This window comes from Daldinia decipiens, assembly GCF_022478715.1.
Source record: "Daldinia decipiens strain CBS 113046 unplaced genomic scaffold F4813scaffold_22, whole genome shotgun sequence".
NCBI classification, from domain to species: domain Eukaryota; kingdom Fungi; phylum Ascomycota; class Sordariomycetes; order Xylariales; family Hypoxylaceae; genus Daldinia; species Daldinia decipiens.
Window position 1 is genome coordinate 423,052 of NW_026054565.1, and position 25,660 is coordinate 448,711.

General features: G+C 46.8%; 8 protein-coding genes across 8 annotated transcripts; 4 read left to right on the forward strand and 4 right to left on the reverse strand.

The window, feature by feature from the left end:
• Positions 1-4,536: 4,536 nt before the first annotated feature.
• F4813DRAFT_363744 (TPR-like protein) lies at positions 4,537-8,429 on the forward strand. The gene is made up of 8 exons (XM_049243734.1): positions 4,537-5,412; positions 5,470-5,673; positions 5,731-5,813; positions 5,865-6,044; positions 6,094-6,186; positions 6,237-6,393; positions 6,451-6,695; positions 6,751-8,429. The coding sequence occupies exons 1-8, from the start codon at positions 5,256-5,258 to the stop codon at positions 8,230-8,232; spliced, it is 2,601 nt and encodes an 866-aa protein (XP_049098550.1). The 5' UTR covers positions 4,537-5,255; the 3' UTR covers positions 8,233-8,429.
• Positions 8,430-8,759: 330 nt separating this feature from the next.
• F4813DRAFT_363747 (ribosomal protein L3-domain-containing protein) lies at positions 8,760-10,494 on the forward strand. Its single transcript, XM_049243735.1, has 4 exons — positions 8,760-8,970; positions 9,062-9,218; positions 9,272-9,945; positions 9,999-10,494. The coding sequence occupies exons 1-4, from the start codon at positions 8,879-8,881 to the stop codon at positions 10,252-10,254; spliced, it is 1,179 nt and encodes a 392-aa protein (XP_049098551.1). The 5' UTR covers positions 8,760-8,878; the 3' UTR covers positions 10,255-10,494.
• A 1,019-nt stretch (positions 10,495-11,513) lies between these two features.
• Positions 11,514-12,599, forward strand: F4813DRAFT_363749 (uncharacterized protein). The gene is made up of 2 exons (XM_049243736.1): positions 11,514-12,132; positions 12,208-12,599. The coding sequence occupies exons 1-2, from the start codon at positions 11,667-11,669 to the stop codon at positions 12,462-12,464; spliced, it is 723 nt and encodes a 240-aa protein (XP_049098552.1). The 5' UTR covers positions 11,514-11,666; the 3' UTR covers positions 12,465-12,599.
• A 343-nt stretch (positions 12,600-12,942) lies between these two features.
• On the forward strand, positions 12,943-14,944 carry F4813DRAFT_397447 (anthranilate synthase component 1; the record flags this gene model as incomplete). The annotated part of the gene is made up of 3 exons (XM_049247944.1): positions 12,943-12,954; positions 13,041-14,448; positions 14,504-14,944. 3 exons carry the CDS (start codon positions 12,943-12,945, stop codon positions 14,626-14,628), a joined length of 1,545 nt encoding a protein of 514 aa, XP_049098553.1. The 3' UTR covers positions 14,629-14,944.
• F4813DRAFT_130018 (uncharacterized protein) lies at positions 14,867-16,140 on the reverse strand. Its single transcript, XM_049238698.1, has 4 exons — position 16,140; positions 15,654-16,080; positions 15,379-15,542; positions 14,867-15,234 (listed from the first exon to the last, which is right to left on the reverse strand). The coding sequence occupies exons 2-4, from the start codon at positions 15,835-15,837 to the stop codon at positions 15,106-15,108; spliced, it is 477 nt and encodes a 158-aa protein (XP_049098554.1). The 5' UTR covers positions 15,838-16,080; position 16,140; the 3' UTR covers positions 14,867-15,105.
• Positions 16,141-17,018: 878 nt separating this feature from the next.
• F4813DRAFT_130048 (MFS general substrate transporter) lies at positions 17,019-19,509 on the reverse strand. The gene is made up of 2 exons (XM_049238700.1): positions 18,604-19,509; positions 17,019-18,541 (listed from the first exon to the last, which is right to left on the reverse strand). Exons 1-2 carry the CDS (start codon positions 19,044-19,046, stop codon positions 17,089-17,091), a joined length of 1,896 nt encoding a protein of 631 aa, XP_049098555.1. The 5' UTR covers positions 19,047-19,509; the 3' UTR covers positions 17,019-17,088.
• A 2,473-nt stretch (positions 19,510-21,982) lies between these two features.
• On the reverse strand, positions 21,983-23,908 carry F4813DRAFT_363766 (general substrate transporter). Its single transcript, XM_049243737.1, is given in 6 exon segments — positions 21,983-22,005; positions 22,110-22,158; positions 22,217-22,637; positions 22,687-23,480; positions 23,531-23,871; positions 23,884-23,908. The coding sequence occupies 5 exon segments, from the start codon at positions 23,697-23,699 to the stop codon at positions 21,999-22,001; spliced, it is 1,440 nt and encodes a 479-aa protein (XP_049098556.1). The 5' UTR covers positions 23,700-23,871; positions 23,884-23,908; the 3' UTR covers positions 21,983-21,998.
• Positions 23,909-24,090: 182 nt separating this feature from the next.
• Positions 24,091-25,429, reverse strand: F4813DRAFT_381440 (uncharacterized protein; the record flags this gene model as incomplete). The annotated part of the gene is made up of 4 exons (XM_049245676.1): positions 24,091-24,096; positions 24,130-24,827; positions 24,880-25,270; positions 25,322-25,429. 4 exons carry the CDS (start codon positions 25,427-25,429, stop codon positions 24,091-24,093), a joined length of 1,203 nt encoding a protein of 400 aa, XP_049098557.1.
• Positions 25,430-25,660: the final 231 nt, after the last annotated feature.

A 25,660-nucleotide genomic window follows, 5' to 3' on the forward strand; every position in this document is an offset into this window, starting at 1 on the left:
TTGCCGAAGCCATGTCTTAGGTATATATCGACCACCAAACCCACGAGGCAAGAGGTGGATTAGGTAGTATAGAGAGCTTTTGATTGTTTATATATATTCTCTAGTTATAGGTGTCAATTGTTAAATGCAGAAGAATTCCTCTCGTCTTAGTCAGTAGTGACGCCGTTTGAGTATTCACCCTGTCACCTAAACTAGACCCAATTTAGACCCAATCTAATTCATCTAAATACGGATATGTCGTAGACATAGTGCGAAAGGTTAATAATACCTTACCTCTAAACGTGGCTCTGAGATGTGGCATTGTGGCTTGTCTAGATCAAGCCGGTCGAGTTGCATCAGTAGTGGGTCCGAGCCTAATAAGAGTGGGTGATATGTGGCTTATACCGTACATTAATTTGGGGAAACCTCAAACAGGTACACATCCTTGAACATTGACACCCTTGGACATTGTCTCATCATAATCGGTTTCCACTGCATCTGAGTACAACCGGATCGGCTGAGTACATGTGCACACGTATCGCTCGAGTGTAAGTCGCACCGCACACTATCCCCGAAGCCATTCAGGTCCATTACATGTGACTTGAACGAGTGTGCAAATCGGCAAATCTCACGCTTTTCTCTTCGGGAGCTACGCCGTACATGCAGAACATGCAGAACATGCAAATGAAGAGTGCTTACCACAGTACACTTGTGCACTTGTACACTTGTACTTTAAAACGTTTCAATCCGTGTACCTAAAGCCCCTGTACACTCCGAAAAAATCCTATTTTCTCTGCTGTCCGTCTGCTGTCCGTCTCCTACGCCAGCGCCAGCTGTGCTAGCGGAACTAGGGACAGCCCGCCTTCCATCTCTTCCCATCCACCTTGCCCAACCCACGGCCTTTACTAAAAGAAGACGGCCATGTTTCAACCCGCATTCCTCCTTTTCTAGCAAGCGAATGATGCAAACCAACGTTGGCATATCTGCTTATTAACCTGGTCTATAGATAGTTAGTTCATGGACAATACCAACAGGTCGAGCTTGCTCATCCGTCGGTAAGCGTCGTCCCTTCAGCCGTTGGCTGGCTAGGTAGGTAGTTAGGTATTTGCAAAGTTGCAATATCGACTTTGGAGTTGCAGATTGAGGGAATACAAGCGCCAAATGCGGTAGAAGATTTGGTGAGGTTCTCTCTGACTGAGATGCGGCGAAAAAATCTTGCTCTATTCGCACTCTTGCCTAAGCAAAGTAACGAGGCGGGAAACGCATATATATGCCAAAACAGCAGGGGGCCCTAACCCCATTTCAGCTGCAATATGTACGCGGTACGCCTAGTCCGTGGCTGATCGGTTTTGCTTTGTTGCTTGTTTAATGCTGGGCCGTCCCGAAATAAATCGCTGCCACCATCGTCAGCCCGCGGAGCAGTAATGATGAAAAGGCGCTTGCAGATTATGTACGTACACATGGGGCTAGGTAACCTACCTACCTACTTTGGTACGTGACTTATATCCGGAGGTGTGCCAGGAGAAGCCCAGGTGTGCCTAGGCGACGCAGGACAAAGTACATACCCTGTGAGTTTTAAAGCACACCATCATCATCATTACTATGTATGTAGTGTAGACCGCCGGGGCCCCGATGCAAGCAGGCAGGACGGTTAGCCAGGGTTGACAGCTCCATTCACACGGGTGGTAGGGTGATCTGTATCTGGAGGTGTGGCACGTCAACCGTACGGACCGCTGCTCTCTTGGCGAATAATAGCCCACGCAACCAACGGCTGCATATGCGCGAGATGCAGCACACATATCTAGCGCTTCGTACCTTTGTACTCTTCATTCCACTGGCCTCAACCTGGCTGAGCTAATAATAAAGGGTTGGACCGAAATACGGTATTGAACCCGCATATGTAAGGTATTATGGATGTACATAAATGGGCAATGGGAAAAGTCACACCGGCTACGACACGCCCCTTCGACTGTCCCCCCCCCTTCTCCCACTCTTTTATTAACCTACCTCTCCTTTCCTGGGGCGCTTCGAACCAACTTGTCCATTGTGCAACCATCGCTGCAGCATCATCCGTCCACTCCCTCTCCATTGATAGATCCCAACACCCACTCCGTGGTTACTTATGCCGGGCAATCACATATTGCATGCGTTATGTACTGCGTGCAGGTTGCGGGAAAATGCTTCCTCTTAACTGCCTGGCCATGACGATCACACAAGTAGTGATCAGCCAACCGGCCATCTTCCAAATGATCAATCAATCTAAGTAGATTATCGAAAAAGCGACACCCTGACATCCCGACTCATGAACCCCCATGAATAATCCTATCGAAGGACCATTACTAAACCCCACTCCCCCGACTTGCTTTTCGAAAACTACCATGCATGGTTACGTGGGTAGCGTGTTGACTAAGAGGGAGTACTTAGGGTACTCAGGTACGCGCGATGATTTCATAGCAGGCTTGAAACAGGGCTCTGATAGGATCGACTACCGTTGCTCGATGTGGTAGTAGTACCCAAGTAGGTAAGTACATATTACATAGGAACCCAAGGCGGAACAGGGTAAAGTTGACGAGAAAAAGCCCGAAGTGATGAAACAAATAAAGTAGTTTAGTAAGGTCGCGCTGTTGAAGGATTCTTCGGGAGGACGCTACGACGAAGTAGGTAATAAGCCCCAAACAGCGTTTAAAGTCACGAACATATTCCAGCCCCTTCTTGTTATGACACGTGGGCTTTCTAGAAGCGTGTTAGCGCCGACGACAACACTACCTCAACGGGAATGGCCACCATGGTATTATTTTTCTTGTTCCCCCAAATCTGAGAAAAATTGGTGCCACATTGTCGGTGTTTCTTCACCCTCGATCTTCGGGAGATGACGAGATTGGTCGCTTGGCTATTTCCACCTCAATTTCCTTGCTGACACAATCCGGTAACAAAAAAAAAATCCCCCCATAAAAGCCTCACAAACCTTTGTCTAGTTGTTCTTCTTCAACGAGGTGTTACCGTCCATCACCTACGATTATCTAAACTCATGAATGCCAGTTGCGTGTCTCTGGTTTTGACCTTATTCATGATTCGACATTCAGATATAAGCTCAGGGACGGAGATGGTCTAGATGAGCTTCTGCATGATTTGCAGTCGACGAAAACTCGGCAATGGCAAGTTACCTGATGTGTTGGTGACCCACTGTCTCGAGTTGACCAATGTTGTTAAAATTGTGTCTGTCCGACGGCAGGTTCAAGATATGGTCTCGAACGCGGATCCTCGACGTCAAATGGCCACTGCCTGACCTCTGCAATGCCTGGTCCGTTTACCAATTCGCGCTCGTAATAATAAAAATACTAATAAGTGTCAGCACGGTACGGGCGAATGCGTAGTTGTGGCCTGTATGTTTGACAAGTGTCAAGCCAAAACGTCGGAATTTGTTAAGACACGGCTTTAACTGTCTTGGGTAATTCGATCCTGTACGTCAAGCCTTCTTCGTGAGATTGGCTTCGATGGGGATAAATACTCCGATAGAGAGATATAGAGAGATAAGCGTTCCTCAAAAAAAATTAAATTGATTTCCCCTTAGGTTTCCTCATCGTCTGCGACGTACTATGTAGTATGTGGTATGTGGTATGTGGTACGCAATGAGGATTGCCCCATCGCCCAGGTGCGGGTTTATGTATATGAAGTATGTATCTATGTAGTGTACATATGTACATAGGAGGGTGTGCGGTTCAAATGCCAAGCCGCAATATGACCCATCCACACCCGCCCTTTCTCAAACCCTGTACCTTGCCTTCCAAGCAACCCTCCTCTCTGGGGCTCGCCCATGCCAAGCGGCAAGGTAAGAGCGAATCCGTCCGAGCCGCTACCACCGGCGATTGACCAAATTTGTAGGAGTTTCGGAACTTTGCCCGCTCCTTGGTCCAGGTTTCTGCAAAGTAACTAACTCGTACCCTTCCCCTTCTTCCTTGCAGGAACCATCCGTGCAGAGTTTGGTTTCAATCAGGGTTAAAACGTACTGTCTACTTACAGCGGCTTTCCTAGCCGCGCCCGTTATCTCGGGCAATAGTTAAATCTTGCTCCAAACTCCAAAAAAAAAAAAAAAAGTGTCAATAGTAAACTTTACAAGAAGGATATTTAAGCGCACGCGGCATATGACGACGCATACTTTATATATATTCTAAACACAGATGAAGAAAGAAGAGGAAAAGAGAACTCTCTCTACCTTATCAGCGAAAAGTAACTTATAGTAATAAGTGCGAGTGTTGCTACGTGCTTGGCGTGTTTCCTACGTTGATATGCTTCGAATTGCGTTTCTCTTGGGTATCCGCAAGTTGGTAAAGTGTCGAAGCACATATAACATCTCGTACAAAGACGCATCACCGTGTCTATAAAATGCCTGGTTGGCATTGTTCGATCCAGATACTGCAAAGATGGCAACGAAGCTGTATAAGATGTATATTTAGGATGCGAAGGAGCAATAAGGGTCTAGCTTAGCTGAGAAGCATGGAAAATTTAAGTATAGGGAACTTTGGGGCTGGATTAAAAGAAGAGTGGACTTCGTATTACCTGCACGTCTTAGGCGGTCCACTTATACTACCGTGTACATTGTGGTTACCTAGCCTAGATGACTTCTAGGTCTAGGAACACTCGTTCCTTGCCCCACATATTACTCCCATGCTAGTTCTATCTACCTAAATATTGCAGGTGCTATCGTGGGTTAGGGTAGCTGCTGTCCATCGAAATCCTCCTTGGGTCTTCTCCCAAACTCTTCTCTTCTTCCCGTCTACCGTCCAGCCTCTCCACCGCTTATTCTCCCCTCCCCTAAGCAACTAGGCCATCAAGACAAAGATTGAGCCTCATATTCCGCATTCTTTTCTATTCCGTCTCGACTATTAAATTTGTCGTTCGTAGACGTTATTCCCGCCTAGACGCGATCCGAGCATATTATACTGCTTAGTACTTAGCGGCTCGTATTAAGCGCTCTTGCCCGGACCAAGTCATTATTTACGATCTTGCGACCGCTGAAACCATCATAACACTCCACAACCGTATAACCTGCAGTTTACCACCGGCTTTTATAGGCGTTTGCGCATTACGCCTCAAAGTTTTATTTTATTTTTGCGTATCTTGGTACTTCACATATTTATGTGCCGTTTATCAGTATAACTACGTCGCAAACGAGTTCTCCGCATCATAAGGCTTTGATTCGGTTTTGTGTTTTACCGAAGCTGGAAAACACCTAAGCGCCTCGGTGAGGCGAATTTTGCTGACAAGTCGAAATATCTATGGCAAATCACCACCCGTCGCCACAGATGGCGATGCAAATGCAACATCATGGCCCGCCAGTACCTCCTCCTCCTCCTCCTGGCCCGGCCCAGGGGGGTCAATGGGCTCCGTCGCGACACATTGTTGCGGTTAATGAAGCACTCTGGATGCAAATCGGTGAGTATAATATAACAGCGTCATTCGCCGGGTGCAGGGGACTGATAATTTATATAGGTAGTTTCTCTGAACTCCTCGGTAACTTAGACGAAGCCATGCTCGCCTACGAGCGCGCATTGAACGCGAACCCGAACTCTATTCCCGCGATGAATGCAATCAGTCTAATCCTAAGGACGCGTGAGGATTTCCATAAGGCAGTAGAGTACCTGCAAGCTATACTAAAGATAGATGCAAACAATGGCGAAGTCTGGGGTAGCCTGGGTATATTCAGCTTCATACGCACACATGTGTATTAACTTAGCTAACACTCACTCTCAGGGCATTGCTATCTTATGATGGACGACTTACAGCAGGCATATGCAGCTTACCAATCAGCTCTGGTTAATTTGCCGAACCCCAAAGTAAATAACAACTTTGACTTCCTTATCTATTGCCTAGCTAACACGCAATAGGAACCCAAGCTATGGTACGGTATAGGAATTCTATACGACAGATACGGCTCCCTCGACCATGCCGAAGAGGCTTTTTCGCAGGTCATGCAGATGCAGCCGGATTTCGAGAAGGCAAACGAGATTTATTTCCGACTTGGCATAATTTACAAACAACAATCAAAATACGGCCCAAGTTTAGAGGTAAAGTCCATTAATTAGCACGAGCCCACTCGACTCTAACCCATTACAGTGTTTCAAGTACATCGTAAACTCTCCGCCGCCGCCATTGACCGAAGAAGATATCTGGTTCCAAATTGGACATGTTCATGAACAGCAGAAAGACGTAGGTACTGGTCGATTGTATCATTGGAACGTATGCTAAATCATATGTAGTATGATAGTGCAAAGGCCGCCTATATGCGGGTGCTTGAACGTGACCCGAACCATGCCAAGGTCTTACAACAATTAGGTTGGCTCCACCATCAGCAAAGCAGTAGCTTCCAGACTCAGGAGCGTGCCATCGAGTACCTAGAGAAGTCCGTTGCGGCTGGTAAGTGGTGGTCAAATCTATAGTATGAAATTTATGCATTTTTAACTCACGTGGCAGATAACAACGACGCCCAAAGCTGGTACCTCCTTGGCCGATGTTACATGTCACAGCAGAAGTATCCCAAGGCGTATGAAGCATACCAGCAAGCAGTGTATCGTGACGGGCGGAACCCTACATTCTGGTGCTCCATTGGCGTGCTCTATTACCAGATCAATCAGTACCGCGATGCTTTAGATGCATATTCTCGGGCGATTAGGTTGAACCCGTATATATCTGAAGTTTGGTATGACCTTGGTACTCTGGTAAGTTTTGTTTGCTGTCTTCCACAAGTATAAACTAGCTAACGAATATTTCCAGTACGAATCTTGCAATAATCAGATCAATGATGCTCTGGATGCATATCAAAGGGCTGCCGAATTGGATCCCGCTAACCCGCACATCAAGGCGAGACTTCAGCTTCTAAGGGCTGGTCAAACTCCGGGAAGCCTCCCGCAAGCTGTGCCCACTGATGTTCATCCCCAATCCTACGGCGCTCAGGGACCACAAGCACCTGCATGGACTGGTTCTGCTCCAATGCAGCAATCCGGACCCGGCCCTCACAGGCCGCCCCCGGGACCTGCTGCAGCCAACGGTTGGGGCCAAAGAACCAGTGATATCAACCCACCACAACCACCTAATCCCTATGAGCAGCGCGAGCCCTTTCGCGGGCCGCCACCTCCACTCCCACGACAGCCTAGTCCTCGGCAGGAGATGAGGCAGTACGGAGAGTCGGGTCGTCCAGGTCCAGCACCGATTCGAAGAGGTCCTTCTCCAGGCCCACCCACCCAATATGCACCCCCTTTACCAGGACCGTCGCAGCAACCCCCTCCGCCACCTGCCCAAGGTCCGGCTAGAGTCAACAATCCGAATTATACGCCAGCACCTTCTTCAAATATGGGTCCCGCGAATGGCCCGCCTAATGGTCCCCCGCCGCACTCTCTAATGCCCTACCGTAACGGTTCCCCTCGTGCGGAACCAAGACTCATCCATGACAATCGCATGCCGTCGCCAAAATCGGCTTATCCTCAGCACCAACCTCCGTTCCCTCACCAGCAAGAGCCGGGAATGCCGGGCAGTATGGAACCAGGCCCTCACCCAAAAGGGCCAATCAGACCCGACATTCATCAGGATCACGATAGACCGTCCTCAGTAGCGCCCAAGAGGATGCGAGAGTGGGAAGACGAACCTGCCATTAAAAAGCCTGCTAACGAGGAGACTCGGGCTCGCATGGAAGATATACGTCACCGACGACAATCCACCCCACCGCGGGATCCTTACCGTCGTTCTCCTGATGCCCACCGATTTGAAGAACAACGGCGCATCGAGGAGCAGCGACGCGTCGACGATCAAAGACGAGTCGAAGAAATGCGACGTGTTGAAGAGCAACGACATGCGGCTGAGAGTTATCATCCATCAGATGCCGCTCATCATCCACCACATGCAATGCCAAACCATCTCCCTCCTATGCAACAGGGTCCACCTCCTCCATTGCCAAGCATGCTTCATGACGGACCGCAGCCAAGCCCTGCCCCAAAAGACTACCCCCAAGATGAGCGGCAGAGACTCGAACACCCGCCAGCTCCCACTCCGTCGCAGATAAACGAACCAGAGCGGGCTGCTAGGAAAATGGATGTTGATGATGACTACGATGATAGTGGAGAAGAAGAGAAGAAGGTGGGCGTTAATGGCGCGGCATCGGGGCCGGGCTCAACATCTGGCGACTTAAAGAACACGACACCCACCAGTGCCAGCATCAATGGGATAATGGGACCTGCCCCCAAGGCGGAGGGCAACGTTTAGGAGAGGGAGATGCCAGTAACGAATGCTGAACTTCGATACATACCCATTTCATTGTTCAGGATTATTTCAAAGCTATGTATATCAATGGTCAAGTTGGCGAATTGCCTCCCTTTAGATACTGGCAAGGCGATAAGAAGTCTGTCTATCGTTTCTAAACATTTGCTTTATCAGTTCAATACACTCAAAATTCCTCCCAATGTTATTGTGCCTCAGATTATGTGCATTGTCAATATGATGATACCCGTAGCTTCTCCATATGTAACATACATGTAAGTACATAATGTGTGCGTTCTCATGTCAAGTGTCTGCGTACATGGTACGTACCTTAGGTACTCGTAATCGGAAATGGTCCTTTAAAAATTGATTCGTTAACAACATACATAGGTACATGTAAGCTTGAAGATCATTTTAGTGGGGTTAGAAAAGCTCTCTAATAACGTGGTCCGAGCTTTAGGGTTCCTCTGCTTCCTTTCCTCCCACATTCGGTTATTTGCCGGGATTTTACAGCCCACAGGTTTTTGCATTAACCCACTACCAAAAAAAGATTGAGCTTTTCTCAATCCCGAACATTTTCTTCCATCCTTAAACCTCCCACCCACGACCTGGCGATTGACTTCTTCCTTTAACAACAAAGGATCAATCGAAGATGTCGCACCGTAAGTTCGAGGCTCCCCGTCACGGCTCTCTCGCCTTCTTGCCGAGAAAGCGTGCTGCCCGTCATCGCGGCAAGGTAAAGTCGTAAGTTGACACCTATTTTCATCAAATCGCAGTCGTGCGAAATACCTTCTTACTTTTAAATTTGGTACTAACTTACAATTGCTACCGTCAGCTTCCCCAAGGATGACCCTAAGAAGCCTGTCCACCTTACTGCCGCCCTGGGCTACAAGGCTGGTATGACCACGATCGTTCGTGACCTCGACCGACCCGGCGCAAAGGCACACAAGAAGGAGGTTGTTGAAGCAGTCACCATTATTGACACTCCACCTGTACGAACAACGCAGCCCGCTTGGCTTTGCGCCTATGGCTAACATCTTCACAGATGATCGTTGTTGGTCTTGTGGGCTACATTGAGACCCCCCGCGGTCTCCGATCACTCACCACCGTGTGGGCCGAACACTTGAGCGACGAAGTCAAGCGCCGATTCTACAAGAACTGGTACAAGAGCAAGAAGAAGGCTTTCACCAAGTACGCCAAGAAGCACTCGGAGAGCAGCGGCTCTTCCATCACCCGCGAGCTCGAGCGCATCAAGAAGTACTGCACCGTCGTTCGTGTCCTCGCTCACACCCAGATCCGAAAGACCCCCCTCAAGCAGAAGAAGGCCCACCTTATGGAGATCCAGATCAACGGCGGCTCTGTTGCCGACAAGGTCGAGTTCGGTCACGGCCTCTTCGAGAAGCCCGTCAGCATCGACACCATCTTCGAGCAAGATGAGGTGATTGATGTTATCGCCGTCACCAAGGGTCACGGTTTCAACGGCGTTACTGCCCGATGGGGTACTAAGAAGCTGCCGCGTAAGACTCACAAGGGTCTCCGAAAGGTCGCTTGTATCGGTGCTTGGCATCCTTCCCACGTCCAGTGGACTGTTGCCCGTGCTGGTCAGCAGGGTTACCACCACCGTACCTCGGTCAACCACAAGGTTTACCGTATCGGTAAGGGCGACAACGAGGCTAACGCCTCCACCGAGCAAGATGTCACCAAGAAGACCATCACCCCGTAAGTTACAGCCAATTCAAAGTTATATTAGGATTCCACTAACGTATGCATAGTCTGGGTGGTTTCGTCCGATATGGTGAGGTCAACAATGACTTCGTCATGGTTAAGGGCTCCGTTCCTGGTGTCAAGAAGCGTGTCACAACGCTAAGGAAGTCCATGTTCACTCACACTTCGAGAAAGGCATTGGAGAAGGTGGAGCTGAAATGGATCGACACCTCTTCCGAGTTTGGTCACGGTGCCTTCCAGACGCCTGCCGAGAAGAAGCAGTACCAGGGTACGCTCAAGAAGGATCTCGTCCAGAGCTCGTAGAGGGCTTTACGTCTCCTTGTATCTTGTCTTTGCATCGGTGTTCCTGGTTCCCTTTTTCGGCTACTGCGATGGGCATGGTCTAAGGTTGGCATTTGAGACTCAAAAGAAGTTAATGAACAAATGCATGAAGTAAAAGCCATAAGATGCGTGTTTTCTGCGTTCGTGACAAGCAATCGTAGTCCACTATACAGTAGCTGAATTATAGTAACGTTATGCAAAGGAGGCATATACCCCATTAGCCGTAAGCAAGTAATAGCTAGTATGGATTAATAAGTGCCCGGGTTATATCCACGAAAACCAATTGAAGCCTAGGAAGGTCGGTTATTAGAATGGTCATTCGAATATTGTTATATCACCATACAGCAATGCGATGTAGTCTAATCTAACTTATAGCCACAGAGCTAAGATGATAACCTAGAACGTGTGTACTATACAGACATCTTACTTTAATATTCTAATGAAGTCTAACAATGCCCTTGATAGAGTTGATGATGGACAATACGTATCCAAAGAGTCAGTTTAGATTGGTCTTACATGTATGTAACTACTCTAGCCTCTGCAACACAAACTTCAGCTAAGTCATTAACCTACCACTTTACATAGCTGTACATGTAGATACATCTACTCGATGCTCACATGCATTCTATGCTCACATGCGTTCTCTATGCTCACCAGGAGACGTAATGTTTTGTATACTTTGATTTTATAGTTTTTCGGTAGTCCGATCCACCCTTTAAAAGGGTGCTAGAACATTCCACGATCTACCGTTACTACGCGTCTAACTAGTATAAAGTTAACTATCTTATTAGCTTAATATTGATAAGGATACGAACTCTCCGCAGGTTTACTGACTACAAGACAAAAGTTATGGTATGCCCAAATTTACTTGTGCAATGATATGTATATAGACTTCCAATTTTATTAGTCTAAAAATTTAATGGCATTGACTACGTACATAGATACATGTTGATATCTCCAAACTATATCAGTAACATTCTAACTACAACGTTTACACTACTAAGTATCAAACATATACTACGTAAGTTTGCTTTTATCACAAGCCATGATGACGAATCAAGGCAAAACGGTCTCTATATCTACTATTATAATATAAATTCTAACCGCTGGCGTAGCATCTTAGCAACGACGGGGCAGTGCAGAGGGAGAGTCCGGGATAAGGACGAGCAAAAACAGCAGCACCGTCATACGAACATTAAAAGGTACCTAGGTATGCACCAAAAGGGGTGTTTGCTATAAAATACATAGGTACATATCCTTGCAGCTATGATGTAACTAACCTAGATACATGGAAGACAGCCTTGCAAGCTTCAAAGTGCTCTTTATCTACCTCCTGCAAAGGTAATCAAGTATAACTACAATAATTTATTACCAAGTACGGTCTATCTGGATCAATGTCATTGACGTTACCTTTAAATCATAGTGCTATTTCTAGATCATTTTATCGATATAGTGGTCGATTAACAAAGAGAGTTACGGTATCGTATCGTACCACTAACATCTCAGAAGGAAAACGACTTAACTGGCTGCCTTCCGCCAACTCGGTCGCGCTACAAAACAGACACTTTCCTCAATCGGTTGATAACTTGAGAAGCTTCACCACAACCAGAGCATTAAAAATGGCATCCGACGAAGATTACATGGCCTTCTTAGATAAGGCGAACAAGAACCCGAGCGAAGGATATACAAAAGCACAGAATGCGACCAAGCAAGACTTCAAGGCGACTGACGAGGGAGCGCAAATCCCTGCTGTTATCCAGGAAGTAACCAAAGATAGCTTCTACGTGAGCGATGCCGACGAACCGTTCGTACCTGTCTATCTGGCATGGGACGAGAGCGGCAAAGGTCTACCAGACGAGGGTAGGTTGCGCCGGGGAATTTATGTTACTCGCTAGCCTTCTGTATGACCACGACTACTAACTTCTGAGTCTATAGAGGAATTCGCATCCTTGATACACCATCCAGACCCGTCAAATGCGCAGATTGAAATTCAAGATCCCGCGGACTGGGACACGCAGGGTCAGTATAAGTCGATCCTAGATGCGGTGCGAAAAGCAGGCAAGGGGAATGACGTCCGAGTGTATCGAGTCTCGAAAGGAGGCGTCAAAATCGAGTATTGGGTCGTCACGACGGAGGGTAATGGACCAAGCGCGAAGCTTGTTGGTGTTAAGGCGCTGGCGATTGAGAGCTGATCAATCGGATATGATCAGGATGAATCATTAGGTACCTGGACAGGCAGTTTGAAGACGATCTACATATAAAAAGTACCTAACCTAGGTTCTGTTAAGCTTCAATTGATGCTATATTGAATTACCCCGCGATTTCCGCGATTTTTGTTTAAGCCTCCAAGGTTTGCTATGATAAGATTATATGTGATAAGATATGTATAACTACATGTACCTAGGTTAGCACTATGTGGGGCAGTTATGACAAAAGTGCCCCTCCTTCCGTCAGCTCCGTCTTCGGATAAAATGTGTAGGAGCAATCAATGTAAGGTACCAAAAAGTTTAAGGACCAACCAAACAGCTCTAGCGGGTTTAAACATGCTATGCTGAGTCAACCTGGTGTTACATACTCGTGTGCTGAGAATTGACAAGAGCAAGGGGAGTGAAGGAGTGACATCCTTCCTCTTACCACCTCTTACCACCTCCTTCAACAACTTTGCCCACCATGGCTCAAGCTGTAAGAACTTTTCTCAATTCATTCCGTGTAGTGTACCCGACCAGAGAATCTCCAAGTCGGACTAACAATCAGTTTCTCTACTATAGGACGTGATTCTGCCTTCCCTGGACACCGTCAAGGAAGTCCTGTCGAAGCCCACGGCAGGACCTAAGAAGCCAAACCTAGTCCCTCTATACGGTCAAATATCTGCCGACTTAATAACGCCATCTGCGGCGTATTTAAAGGTATCGGACCACTTCAAGACAGACTTCTCCTTCCTCCTAGAGAGTGCCGCTACAGAACAGGTTGGTCGATATAGCTTCATTGGTGCAGGTCCGCGCAAAATCCTGAAGACCGGGGAGGGTCATGGAGAATCGGTAGATCCGTTACCCGCGCTCGAGAAGGAGTTGGCGCAAAATGTCATGGCTGAGATTCCGGACCTCAGGCTGCCGCCCCTTATCGGAGGTGCCGTTGGCTATGTGGGCTATGACTGCGTCCGATACTTTGAACCCAAGACTGCGCGGCCTATGAAGGACGTCCTTCAAATACCAGAGTCCTTGTTCATGTTATTCGATACTATAGTAGCCTTCGACAGATTCTTCGGTGTCATCAAAGTTATCACCTACCTTCACATCCCTGAGAACCTAGATATCCTTGCGGATGAGTATGACAAAGCAACTGCCATCATTCACGAACTCATTGACGTCCTCAACCCCCCCGAGATACCCATACCCGAACAGCAGCCCATCAAGCTCGGCCAGCAGTATACGTCCAATATTGGTCAAGAAGGGTACGAATCACATGTAACCGAACTGAAGAAGCACATCGTTGTTGGCGACATCATCCAGGCTGTCCCCTCCCAGAGGTTTGCTCGCCCGACTTCGTTACACCCGTTCAACATTTACCGTCACTTGCGAACGGTCAACCCTTCTCCATACCTCTTCTATGTTAACTGCCAAGATTTCCAAATAGTTGGCGCATCTCCAGAACTGCTGGTGAAGGAGGAAGAAGGAAGGATTATTACCCATCCTATTGCCGGCACAGTCAAGCGCGGCAAGACGCCAGAGGAGGACGAGCGGCTTGCCAATGAACTTCGCAACTCACTCAAGGATCGCGCCGAACACGTCATGCTGGTGGATCTGGCGCGGAACGACATCAACCGGGTCTGTGATCCGCTGACCACGAGGGTTGATAGACTGATGGTAGTGGAGAAATTCAGCCACGTTCAACATCTTGTTTCCCAGGTATCAGGTGTACTACGACCAGGCCAAACAAGGTTCGATGCTTTCCGATCAATTTTCCCTGCCGGAACGGTATCGGGTGCTCCAAAGGTTCGAGCAATGGAACTCATTGCCGAACTTGAGAAGGAGAAAAGAGGTGTATATGCCGGAGCCGTAGGATACTTCGGGTACGGTAGCGTAGATTCCAATGGAAAGGAGACCGAAGGTGCTATGGACACCTGCATCGCCTTACGAACCATGTTGGTTAAGGATGAAGTTGCATATCTCCAAGCCGGTAAGCATTTGTCTTAAAATACTCTGATTTTTGGATTTGCTGATAATTGAAATAGGGGGTGGAATCGTCTTCGACTCGGATCCGTACGAGGAATGGATAGAGACGATAAACAAACTAGGAGCTAATACCCATTGTATTACATCGGCGGAAAACCTCTACGCAAAAAGACAGCAGAAATAGAATATATGATTTGTGCCCTAGTTTGACACGCCAGGAGAAAAGCAAGCTAACCAAGGCTTCAAACATTCAAGTTTGAACCCCGGATCTTTAAGTGGGAGAAGGTATATATCCTGCCTAAGTACTTAAACGATGTAGAAAAGAGCACAACAGGATGATGGACGAAAACTGTTCCATGGTAATTAAATCGATCGAGTTCAAGGGCGTGGGTGAGTATACAAAAAATAGATAGGGAACGGGGTTATCGTGGTCAACGGATTCCGTATAAGCCAGTTGTTGAATTGTTATTTTTACCTTAACACTGCTTCTTAGGCGTGTCCTATGCCGACTTATCTACTTCCGCCTAAAAAGCTCGGTGGTGTTTAGAGATGAGCCATCGCTACTCGCTAGCAACCTGGTGGATTCTTGACTTCTCATAATGTTTTATTATCTAGTACTAACAGTACTCTCTACCTATTCGTCAGCGTTTAGGGTCTTCGGTTAGGTTAGCTGTTGCTTCTCCTCGTCCCATACATGCCCAGACAAATCCTGCGCGGGCTCGACCTTGCGCATCCCGTCCGCCTTCTTGTACGTCAAAGTGTCGAGATCGATGCCGTAGAACGAGCGGGCCTGTATTGGTTATGCTTGTTAGCAGATGGGGTTTTCTGACCTCTGTTCTCTTTCGCTATATGCTATACACTATACACCACACACACACACACACACACACACACACACACACACACACACACACACCCTCTCTCATGCACTTACGCTAATACCATACACATGCTCCTTGAACACATCCAAAAAGTCGATGCCCAGGCTAGCACCGCACTTAGGACAGAACATCTGGTCCTTCTGCTTAGTGTTGAAGCGGTAGCTAGCGCATCGCTCCCGGCCGTTGTTATGCCATACGATATCCGAGGCCTTGGGGTCTAGGCCGGGTGGTGTGCGCTAGTTAGCGTCTGTACTGTCCCTACATAGATCCCACAGCTTGGGCAGCAACACCGTCCAGGCATAACAGGTAGGCAGCGGCGACGACTTACAGACGAGCAGATACCCCAGATGCGAGCACGCGGAACAGCTGCAGTCGAGGACCTTGTACGCGGGGAAGGGCGGCGATAGGGCGACGGAGAACTTGATGTAGCCGCAGTGGCAGCCGGCTTCGTACGTGCCCGTTTCTTTTCTGTCTTCTACCTTTTGCTCTGCGGCGGCGGCGGCGGAACTCATGATTTTATTTATTCCTCTCTCTCTCTCTCTCTCTCTGTCTTTTTTCGTCTTCGGATCTCTAGGGTTTAGGTAGGACTTGGAATTGGTACGCCGGCCGCGCACGTAAGACGAGGCGAGTGATTATTGTGTACGTTAGGTAGGTAAGTAGGTAAGTAGGTAGGTAGGGAGGTAGTTAACGGGTCGAGAAAGTCAAGTCTATAGACTCGAGGAGTAAGGAGTATAGTCCTTTTATAAATCTTATTTCTACGTGTGTAACTACCTTCATTAATGTATGTATTATTAATATACGAGTGCCTACCTACCCAGTTTAAACCAATCTATCTTACAACCCGCACTCCTTTTGTTACATACGGACATCCGCACGGGAAGGATCGAAGAACCCTGTCTTATTTATTTAATATATAAGGTGCGTACGTGTAAGATCTCGCAGTCGTCGAGGCTAGTATACACTTGAAGATAAGACTTGCATGCGCTATGCAGATGCAATTCCTGTATGAAGTCCTGTGCAGGGCGCGGGGCATTGAGGGGGGGATTCCGAATAAACGACTTTAAATAGGTAAACGCCCTTCTTGTACAACGGGCAGGGATTCAAAAATATTTGCTCTTAGGTAGGCAGTGTAGATCCTCCAGCATGCATGTACATCGAATAGTCCTAGGTTAGGTATGTAGGTACGTAATTAATGCGTCTCCAGGTCTCACACGTGTCGATCGATAGGCTAGAGGGCCTAGTCTAGGCCTGCCTCCCATGTAAGCCGTAAGCAAACAGGGCACGCCTTTTACAAATTAGGCAATGCATCTCGATATCATTGGCGCAATTTTAGGGTGGCGTGAACTCTGTGTAACGATACTTGACAACAATTTATACAGTTACTCTACATATGTATAGAGCTACTCTATAACTACTCTTAAGTGTAATTATAATTCCAAGACAACTCAACTTATATCTATATCAATATTTGAATCACAAGTATACATGTAAACAACGATTGTTAATGGTATTGATTATGGAATTATTACTCATAATGAGTTATAGTCGTAGCAACAGTAGTAGCTATATTCTACTTGAAAGTATATACAAGTTAGTTACCTGCCATCTATTGGTATTGGTATAGTTAAATTGCGTCGTTCATAACGCATCCATCCGTAACATCTATAAGTCTAAGCCCAGCCGTATGATCCACCCGGTATTTTTAATTCCTTTTTTTAATTCCTTTATGAATCCCGGGTATATTAATTAATAAAAAAGCGCTCCTAGGCCTTTTCGGTCTCGACATTAGTCTTTGGGGCATTTGACGCGGCAGCGTGGTCTATCGTCTCTCTGTCCACTGCCGTATCGTTACTGGAGTCGGAGGCAATGCCCGGTGTGTTCCCGGGAAGTGACGGGGCGAAGTTGCTCCTGGCACGGATCTTGTGACCGTATAGGTAGAACATGACTGGAATAGGTACCAGCAGAGCAGCTATGCAGCCTAGCAGCGTAGCCGCCCATTGGATTCCAAGCCCGTTGAACATATATGTTGCGAATAGAGGGAACCCGGCACCGCAAAGAGATCGGAGGAACGTGTTGCCTGCAATGGCCGAGGCGGCGAACATAAGATAGGCGTCAACAAGGTAGTTAAGAGCCTGAAGGAAAATACCCATAAGACCGAAGCCCGTTAGGATACCCGAAGCAGCGGGGACAATCCAATGAATGTCTGATCGGTAACCCGACCATCCAAACCAGAAGATACCGCCAGTGAACGAAACGCCACCAGCGATAACAATGGGGAGACGCCATTCGGGGATAGGTACGCCATTGTTGGCAGCCAACTTACGTTGGTATGAAGGCTGGTCGAGCAGCACTACGGTACCTGCTAGGAGTTGACCGATAATCATACCAAAGAAGGCCAGACCAGACTGACCGGAGCTGAAGTGGTGTATCCCCGTGAAAACAAAAGGATACGCCGTCAGGAAGAGATAAAGTAGCCCGTAAATGAAAGCCATATAAATGGAAAGTAGTGTGATAATTGGCTCGGTGAATAGAAGTCGCATGGGACGAGTGAAGTTCTTCTGGAGTAGCTCTTTGAAGTCGACTTCAATTTCCTCCTGCTTGGCGTGGATACCCCAATTCTTAGTACGACGACGTAACTCGGCCGCCTTTTCGATCAAGATCACAGGAGGGTAAGTCTCGCGCAAGAAAATCAGATCGAGGGCGAACGCAAACCAACCCATGATACTCGCGATGTACATGGTCCAGCGCCATCCGAGATGAGACGTCACAATGTAACCTCCCACAAAAGGAGCTAACAAAGGACCAGTAAAGACAGCCATGGAGAAAAGGGTGATGGCGACACCTCGAGTAGCATTGTTAAACATGTCCGAGAAGACGGCGGCAACGACAGCCAGCGGGCAAGCACCGCAGAAACCGGCAAAGAATCGGCAGATAAGAAGTGTCTGTAAATCCTTGGCCGTTGCGCAAGCAACAGAGAAAATCGAAAATCCGAACATAGCTATGACGATCGGTAGGCGTCGCCCCTTTAACTCGGATAGCGGCGCCCAGAATGTCGGGCCGGTTGCAAAACCGACCACGAATAAAGAAACACCCAATATGCCAACTTCGGAGCTGACGCCGAATTCCTTAGCCACATACGGTGTTGCGGCTGAGAAAATGCTGGAGGCGAAAGCAGAAGTCATTGTGGTGTAACCGAGCATAGCGGCTGTGAGTAACCTATAGGAACTCGGGTTAGAGAATTGCATATAGTTAAGATGGTTAAGATAGTTATAACTTACTTCTTTTGAAGCGACCAGTTCTGGGCGTGATAAGGGTCATCAGGACCATCAAACTCGACAACATAATCTTCTTGGTTGGGCAAAGGGGGCGGGAAGGGCTTCCCGGCCCCAAAGGCAGGTAACGGTTTTCTCGACTCACGGCTCCCAAAGCTTCGTCCAACGGTAGCACTGTGTTGGCTTCGGGCGGTATTAATACGGCTAAGTTCGGTAGGATGTCGTTCGAGGTCTCGTTGTGTGGGAATACGGCTCATACCGCCTTGGTTCCTGTGTGTTATACCGTCGTCACTGGAAGTCGTCGATATAGACGACGCCGAAACAACTCGTTCGACTTCATTACTGGCACGGCGGTACGAGTGCTCGGGGTTAGCCCTAAATGCAGTAGGAGAGACATGCCGTAAGGCATCTTCTTCAGCTCGGATGAGCTCGCGATCGACCTCGTCCATTGTTCAAGCGACAATGGGATATCTGACCACAACAATTATCAAAATAATATGTTTGTCACCAGATGGTTTTATAAAAGCTTTGTTGTGGTGGTGGTCAGAGTAGCAAGTAGAAGTTCTGCTGGGTGTAAATTACAAACAAAGGTATAGTTCGTTATACTCGAGAATAAAGAATAAAGAAGCAACGAGTAACTATAGTATGATAGTATAGTATGATATAATAGAACTACGCGCACTTGTACCGCGAAGAGGGGCTTGATGGGAATTGAAGATAAGAATAATGTAATAAACAAAAAATCTTCAGTTAGGCCACGGGGGGTACCCTGATAATAAAGGAAATGAAAGGAAAAAAAAATATTGTTCGAAATGGAACACCTTAGGTCGGGATTCAGAAAGCTCTAATATCTATTAGAGGCGATAATGCGAAGGGGTTCGGGATTCGCTTTTTGCCTTGGTCACAAAAAAAGATTGTGGATCTACTTAGCTAGGTACCTAGACAGGTCTTCTTCAATGACGAAGGATTGATCAGGGATGCAATATGCAAAGATTTCCACAGGGCCTATCGACTATGTACCTATCAACTATGTAGGTTAGGTACCTATCGACTAATAAGCAAGCCTAAATTCGCCGGGGGGTATTCGTTGGGCTGTACCTGCCTTCGGGATGGTGCATGAAACCGACCACCGTATTGTTTGATTCACTTATCACAGTAAAAAAAAAAGCTTGACTACCTTAGGTACCTACCTAGGCATTCCGCATTTTCTGGAAAGTACGCGAATGAACCCAATACCGCAGCCGCATCCATGTCCCGATCCATGCCCTCATCCCGTCGGCTTTATGACAGCATGACCGACCATTAATAACACCTGAAAACCTTGAGACTAGTAAGGCTGACTTATTAAGCAGCCTCCAAATAACTCGATTGTGCCTCTCTTATCTGCGTTCTCTCTGCTTACCTAAGTAGGGTAGGTAGGTGGGTAGATTTATTTTACCTCGAAGAAGGAAAAAAAAAATTTAAAAAATTTAAAAAAAAAGATGGAAATCTACAAATAGATCTCTTGAATATTGGTTTGTTAGGTATGCTTAAGTCAGATCCCTTGATAATCACAAAAGAACGGGACCCTTGTAAAGCAGCCGCACCTATTTTGACTTGTTCTAACCTGTTGGATGGAGTTGAGTAAATAACATGAAAAATTTCAGTAGGGGGGGCGACTGAAAGGGTAGAATGGGCCGAGGTGCAAATTAGAGAAGGGGGAAATAGTGCTACGATGGCGGGGCCTTCGTATCTAAGATCTTTTGATTCGTACCATTGACCATTGACCCCATTAAAAACCCCATTGAACGTGCGGTGTCGAGGATATGTCGAGGCCCAAAACTGCTCAAGCAAGAGTCGAGATTCAAGATCGGGTCTCAAAGATTGGTTTGTTAGCCACAGATCCTTGCTCGGCTCCTCTACCCGGTACGGTTTGAAGCGCTTCACAGCGGTGAGCTAACAATCAACAATTAAAAAAAAAAAAAAAAAAAAAAAAAAAAAAAAAAAAAGACTTTTGTAATGTAACCTCCCATAATCACATATACTATGTACATACTAAGAAACAGAGAAAAAATCAGCCTCGGCTCGTTAATGCCGAGAAAAATAGTATACGTAAACACACGTAATAAATACAATAATAAAGGTTGCAAGTAATGCGTAACCAAGAGAAACTACTACATACCTACCTTGTACAGGTCACTAGGATCTTCAATGCTATTTGGTGGAGATGTTACTTAAAGCAGTTAATAAGTATTATACTGTTTTATTTATATAACAAAATATAAACCTATTCGAATATTTTAGCTTAGTCTTTACTTAAACAGGTAATTTTAAATAGTAAAAGTTACCTAAATATTACGAAATATATTTACAATTATATTTTGCCATAATATTTCGAATGTTTTAATACTTTTCTCCTTTAAGTAACATCTTTACTAAATAGTCTTGGACATCTTAGCGACTTGTAGGCACCTAAGGTAACTAGGTAGTTACAAAATATCATAGCAAACATATTCACACCGGTCACGACCTATATACGATATCTAGTTTTTGTAGATCATTTCTCCAGTTATACGTCAATGAGACGTAGAGTATACAGTAGTGACAGAGTGAAAGTACATACCCGAACACCGGGTTTCCATATTTGTCATGTATGTACATACGGTCAACGCTGCGGCTCTCCTTCCGGGCACCGGGTGGGTAATTCGCTAGGCCTAAGTAATAGTTTGGTGCCCATCATACCACCATGTCGATTAGTATACATACATAGCAGCTAACTCCGATGTACATAATGCCACTGCGCTTACTCGTGCATAACTCTAGTTGATAATCAGATAAACAAAATTTGTGGGAGGGCTCACTTGGGACGATCCACCCAGTTGGATTTGTCAGTCTAAATCTGCAGTAGATCGGGTTTGTTTGTAAACCCGGTTCGAACTACATCATTTCTCCACGGCCGTGCCGATTTGGACGGTGACTCGGAGATGGTGTTAGCGGGGATAAGCCACCGTACGGCGTAACTAATCCTATCTAACGTCAGGTAGAGCGTAAGTTAAAGCTGACTGCGGTTGTACATTGATAGATGGCAGCACCTGCAACCTTAACTTTACCACGAGGACGGGACGCACGGCGTCAGCTTGCGTTATCCTCTTTCGTGCATGGGATCGGTCATTTGCATAGCCGCCTTACACCGAAATCGCTTTTCCGACGGGAACGTAACCGTTAAAAGATTATGCACCCTCTCAATACGAAAAACTACAGACCGCGGCTATTTTACGCCCCAGCCGGTTTCTAGCAAACAAGTGGCTTCTTCGAGAGTTAATCCCGCCGTTTCCGGATATATCTTCCAGACAACATACCAGCCAACAACGCAAACGACGCCATATAAACCAAACGTTAACGAAGGGGTTAATAAGTCCATCCTACTGTAAGTCAGTTTTTACAGTGATAAATAGAGGTTATAGATTTAGTTATATGCGGCCGTTAATTACGAAACTGTTGGTAGGTACTCACTATAAGATGTGTTAATAGGTTGAACTTCAATAACAATAAAAGTAGTAATTGCAGCTGTCTGGATATTGAGTACGTACCAATGGCAAGAATGTCAACCCAACGATAAAATTAGCTAACCAGTTTGTAGCTGTCGCTAGTCCGCTGCCAAGTGAACGTACGTTAAGCGGGAAGAGCTCGCTTTGCATCCATGGCACATTGCCAAGTCCGAGAGCGTAAGCCGCGACGTACGTCATGATACTTACTAGAATAATAATGGCAGCACCTCGCGAGGGTATTGAGACGGCGTTGGTAACAGGTGCATCGCCACCGGCATTGGTATTGCTAGACGGTAGTTTAAGCAAGCTGAAACCAAATGCTGACATGAAAAGGCCGATTACCATGAAAGGTAATGAGTATAGCAAGATCCGTCTACGACCAATGCGGTCGATTGTAAGCAGTGCAAATACGGTAAAAACAAAATTTGTGGTAGCGACTGTCAGTGATGTGAGCGTCGGGACTGAGAATCCCAACATGGTGAAAATTGTGGCAGAGAAATACATCAATGAGTTCTTCACGATCGGTTAGAATAGGCGCTATAGGAGGGGGGTGATGACTTACAAAACCGCAAAGCTGTTGTAACCCCTGAAGCAAGCAAGCGATAACCAGTGCTCGCCGGTTTTTTGGCACGCTGAGAAGCTCATTCCATCCCTTAAGCCATATACTACTCTTCCTGCCTCCATTATTAGCCAATGCTATATTCCCGTGCTCTTCCCTGAGCTCCATCTCAATATCTTTCACAACGCTATCAATTAATCGGCGAGAAGCTGGGTCGTATCCTAGCGTCTTTTCGATGACGCGCCGAGCATCTGCAGACTTTCCAGCTTTCACCAGCCAGCGAGGAGTATCGGGCATGAATAACAGAAGAAGGCATTGCAGTGCAGCTGGCAGAGCCCCTAAGCCGACCATCCATCTCCATCCTATAGAGGGATCGCCATGCTCAGCAAACATCCATCCAATAACGTAAGCTACAACTTGTCCAGCAGTAATCGATAGCACGTTCATCGTTACGAGCATACCACGGTAAGCCGGCGGAGCTAGCTCGGCAATGTATAACGGTGTTACAAAGCTCGCGGCGCCCACGGCGGCTCCGACTATCGACCGTCCAAGGACCATACCCGATACAGTGTAGCTCATAGACTGAACCACGGCCCCAATTACAAAGAGCAGATCCGATAGTAGTATAACGGGTTTTCGACCGAAGTAATCGGCGAGGATGGACGAGATCGGGGACAAGATAAGGGCGAATAGCGCAGTGCATGACGTGATGAGAGATTTATCGAGGGAGTTTAACATCCTCCCGGACAGCGAGGTGCCCATCGAAACCAACGTGGCCGAAATTACTCCTGTATCGTCTTTCCATGTATAAGCAGTTGCGCAGGACGTTGAAAAGTGCGATACCTACATCCGAACAGTAGTCCGCTAATACAAGCGGACAGAGTCAAGAGCCATATGAAAACGCCCAGGCGACCAGCAGGCCATTCGAGAATCGTATCCTCGCTATCTGGTGACACTTCCTCTTCTAGTTCGTCCTCCTGATGCGATAGCAGGGGAGCCTCGGCCAGGCTTGTCATATTGAGATACCACTAGTGCTAGTCGCCACTATATTAACTCATAATTGTATTAACATGTTTCCATGAGAGTCGCTATGGTTTCAAGCACAGAATCATTTGTGGGTTGTCTTTAGGTGTTAAGTGTTAGTTATACTAATAAATGTTGAAGTAGTACAGTTTGTAGTACAGTTTGTAGTACAGTTTGCAGTCGAGCACGCGACGTCAGCGGTCCGGCTAATTTTCGGCCTCCAAGGTTCACAGGGCAGAAGCTGCTGTGTGACATTACACAACATAACACAACATATTAGTATGTAGTGACCCGTGCTTTAGGTACCTTCTAGTATATCATGTACCGGGCAATCTCGAATCACTTACAATACATTTACATACAAACTTAGTCCTCGAAATATAATTAAAACTTATTACCAGAAGGTATCAATACTGAACCAACCGACAACACCACCACTAAGAAACAAGCCCAGAACAACGATGTAAAGACGACCCTATCTTGTAAAGCTCTCAGATGTCTGTTATGGTTTACCACAGAGACGTCAAATATCCTCTGCCAGATCGGCTTCTGTCGATACAACTCAACCCACGTATCTAGCGTTTTGCTTTCGGGGGAGCTTCTGCTATTGCCCAATTCTATTTGTCCAGCGTTTGCTCCCGAATCCACGCTTTCGAGTTCCGAGCTCGTGACTTGCTCCCACGGGCGCAATTGTCTCTTCTGGTTCATATATAGCCTGGCGCTTATTCCGCGTCCTTCTATTAATAAGATGTAGAACCCGGCGTACCACAGAGGCACGGCAGACAGTCGGCATAGGCGGTTGGCTTTGGAGAGAATGAGGATTATGTTTAGTATGATGGCTAAGATTATTAGGATAACGCTCGACGCCCTCGCGCACAGAACCCGCGAGGGGCTGGTATTGCAAGTGCTCCAGCGGATGAAGTTGGGATGGCTATATCTTCGCAACTCTGTCTCAGCTGCCAAAAAGGCTAAAAGAAAGCTGGACGGGTGTGTCGTATGTTGCAAGGCGTGGAAACAAGCACTTCGGTCTTCATGGGACAGGTTCAACTTCCGCGGTCCAGAGGTCGATATGTACTGGCGAGTTACTTCTGTGACCTCGTCTCGGAAAGGCTGCGCTGAGACTTTTCTCACATTAGCAGCAGGACGGTTCGAAGAGACGATGCCTCTACTCACAAGGTTGCCATCGCCACTCGTCTTGAGCACCGTCCTTTACCCCTGATGAAAGTGCTAACGCTCGCGGCTTTGAGGAATCTATGTCTACACCAATCTTGGATTCCGGCTTACTGCCTAGCATAACTTCTTGTGTTGCTGTCGGTGTGTCTCCGTCCAGAACTGTAAGTGTTCGGTTTAGCTTGTCTATCCTCTCCTCCATCTTTATCGACCGCGGACGTGGCTTCATATATACCCTCTTCCCTAAACCCCATACCGGTAATCTTTCTCTCTCAGATCTAGGCAGTTGAGTCCATCTCTCGACATAGTCACAATACCACAGGAAAAACTGAAGATTCTCTGCGCTTCGCTCTATATACATTAGATAGTTCATGAAGTCGTCCAAGGAGCATGGCTTATTTGCATATTAGTACTATACATAAGTCATATTACGGTGCGTACTGACCGAGAATGCCTTTCCCCTGATTATATTTTCAAATGATAGCTCCGCCGGGATCTTTCTCTTGAATATTATTATATTCTTCGAGTATGGGGTAAGTATTGATTCCGCCATCGAGCCTTCGGCTTGGGTATCGAAGCCGGTCGCACAATACAAATAACAGCGGATCTTCTCATCCTAAAAGGTACAGATGATCTACAAAGTAGAGAATTCCACGTACTACATCAACCCAATGAAAGAGCATCCAAATATTGTCGAGGAATACCCCGGGAAGACAAAACCTGCATATTGAAGACTGCCCCTCACATCCTAGAACCACTCCTGTGCATGGAATAAATGACACTA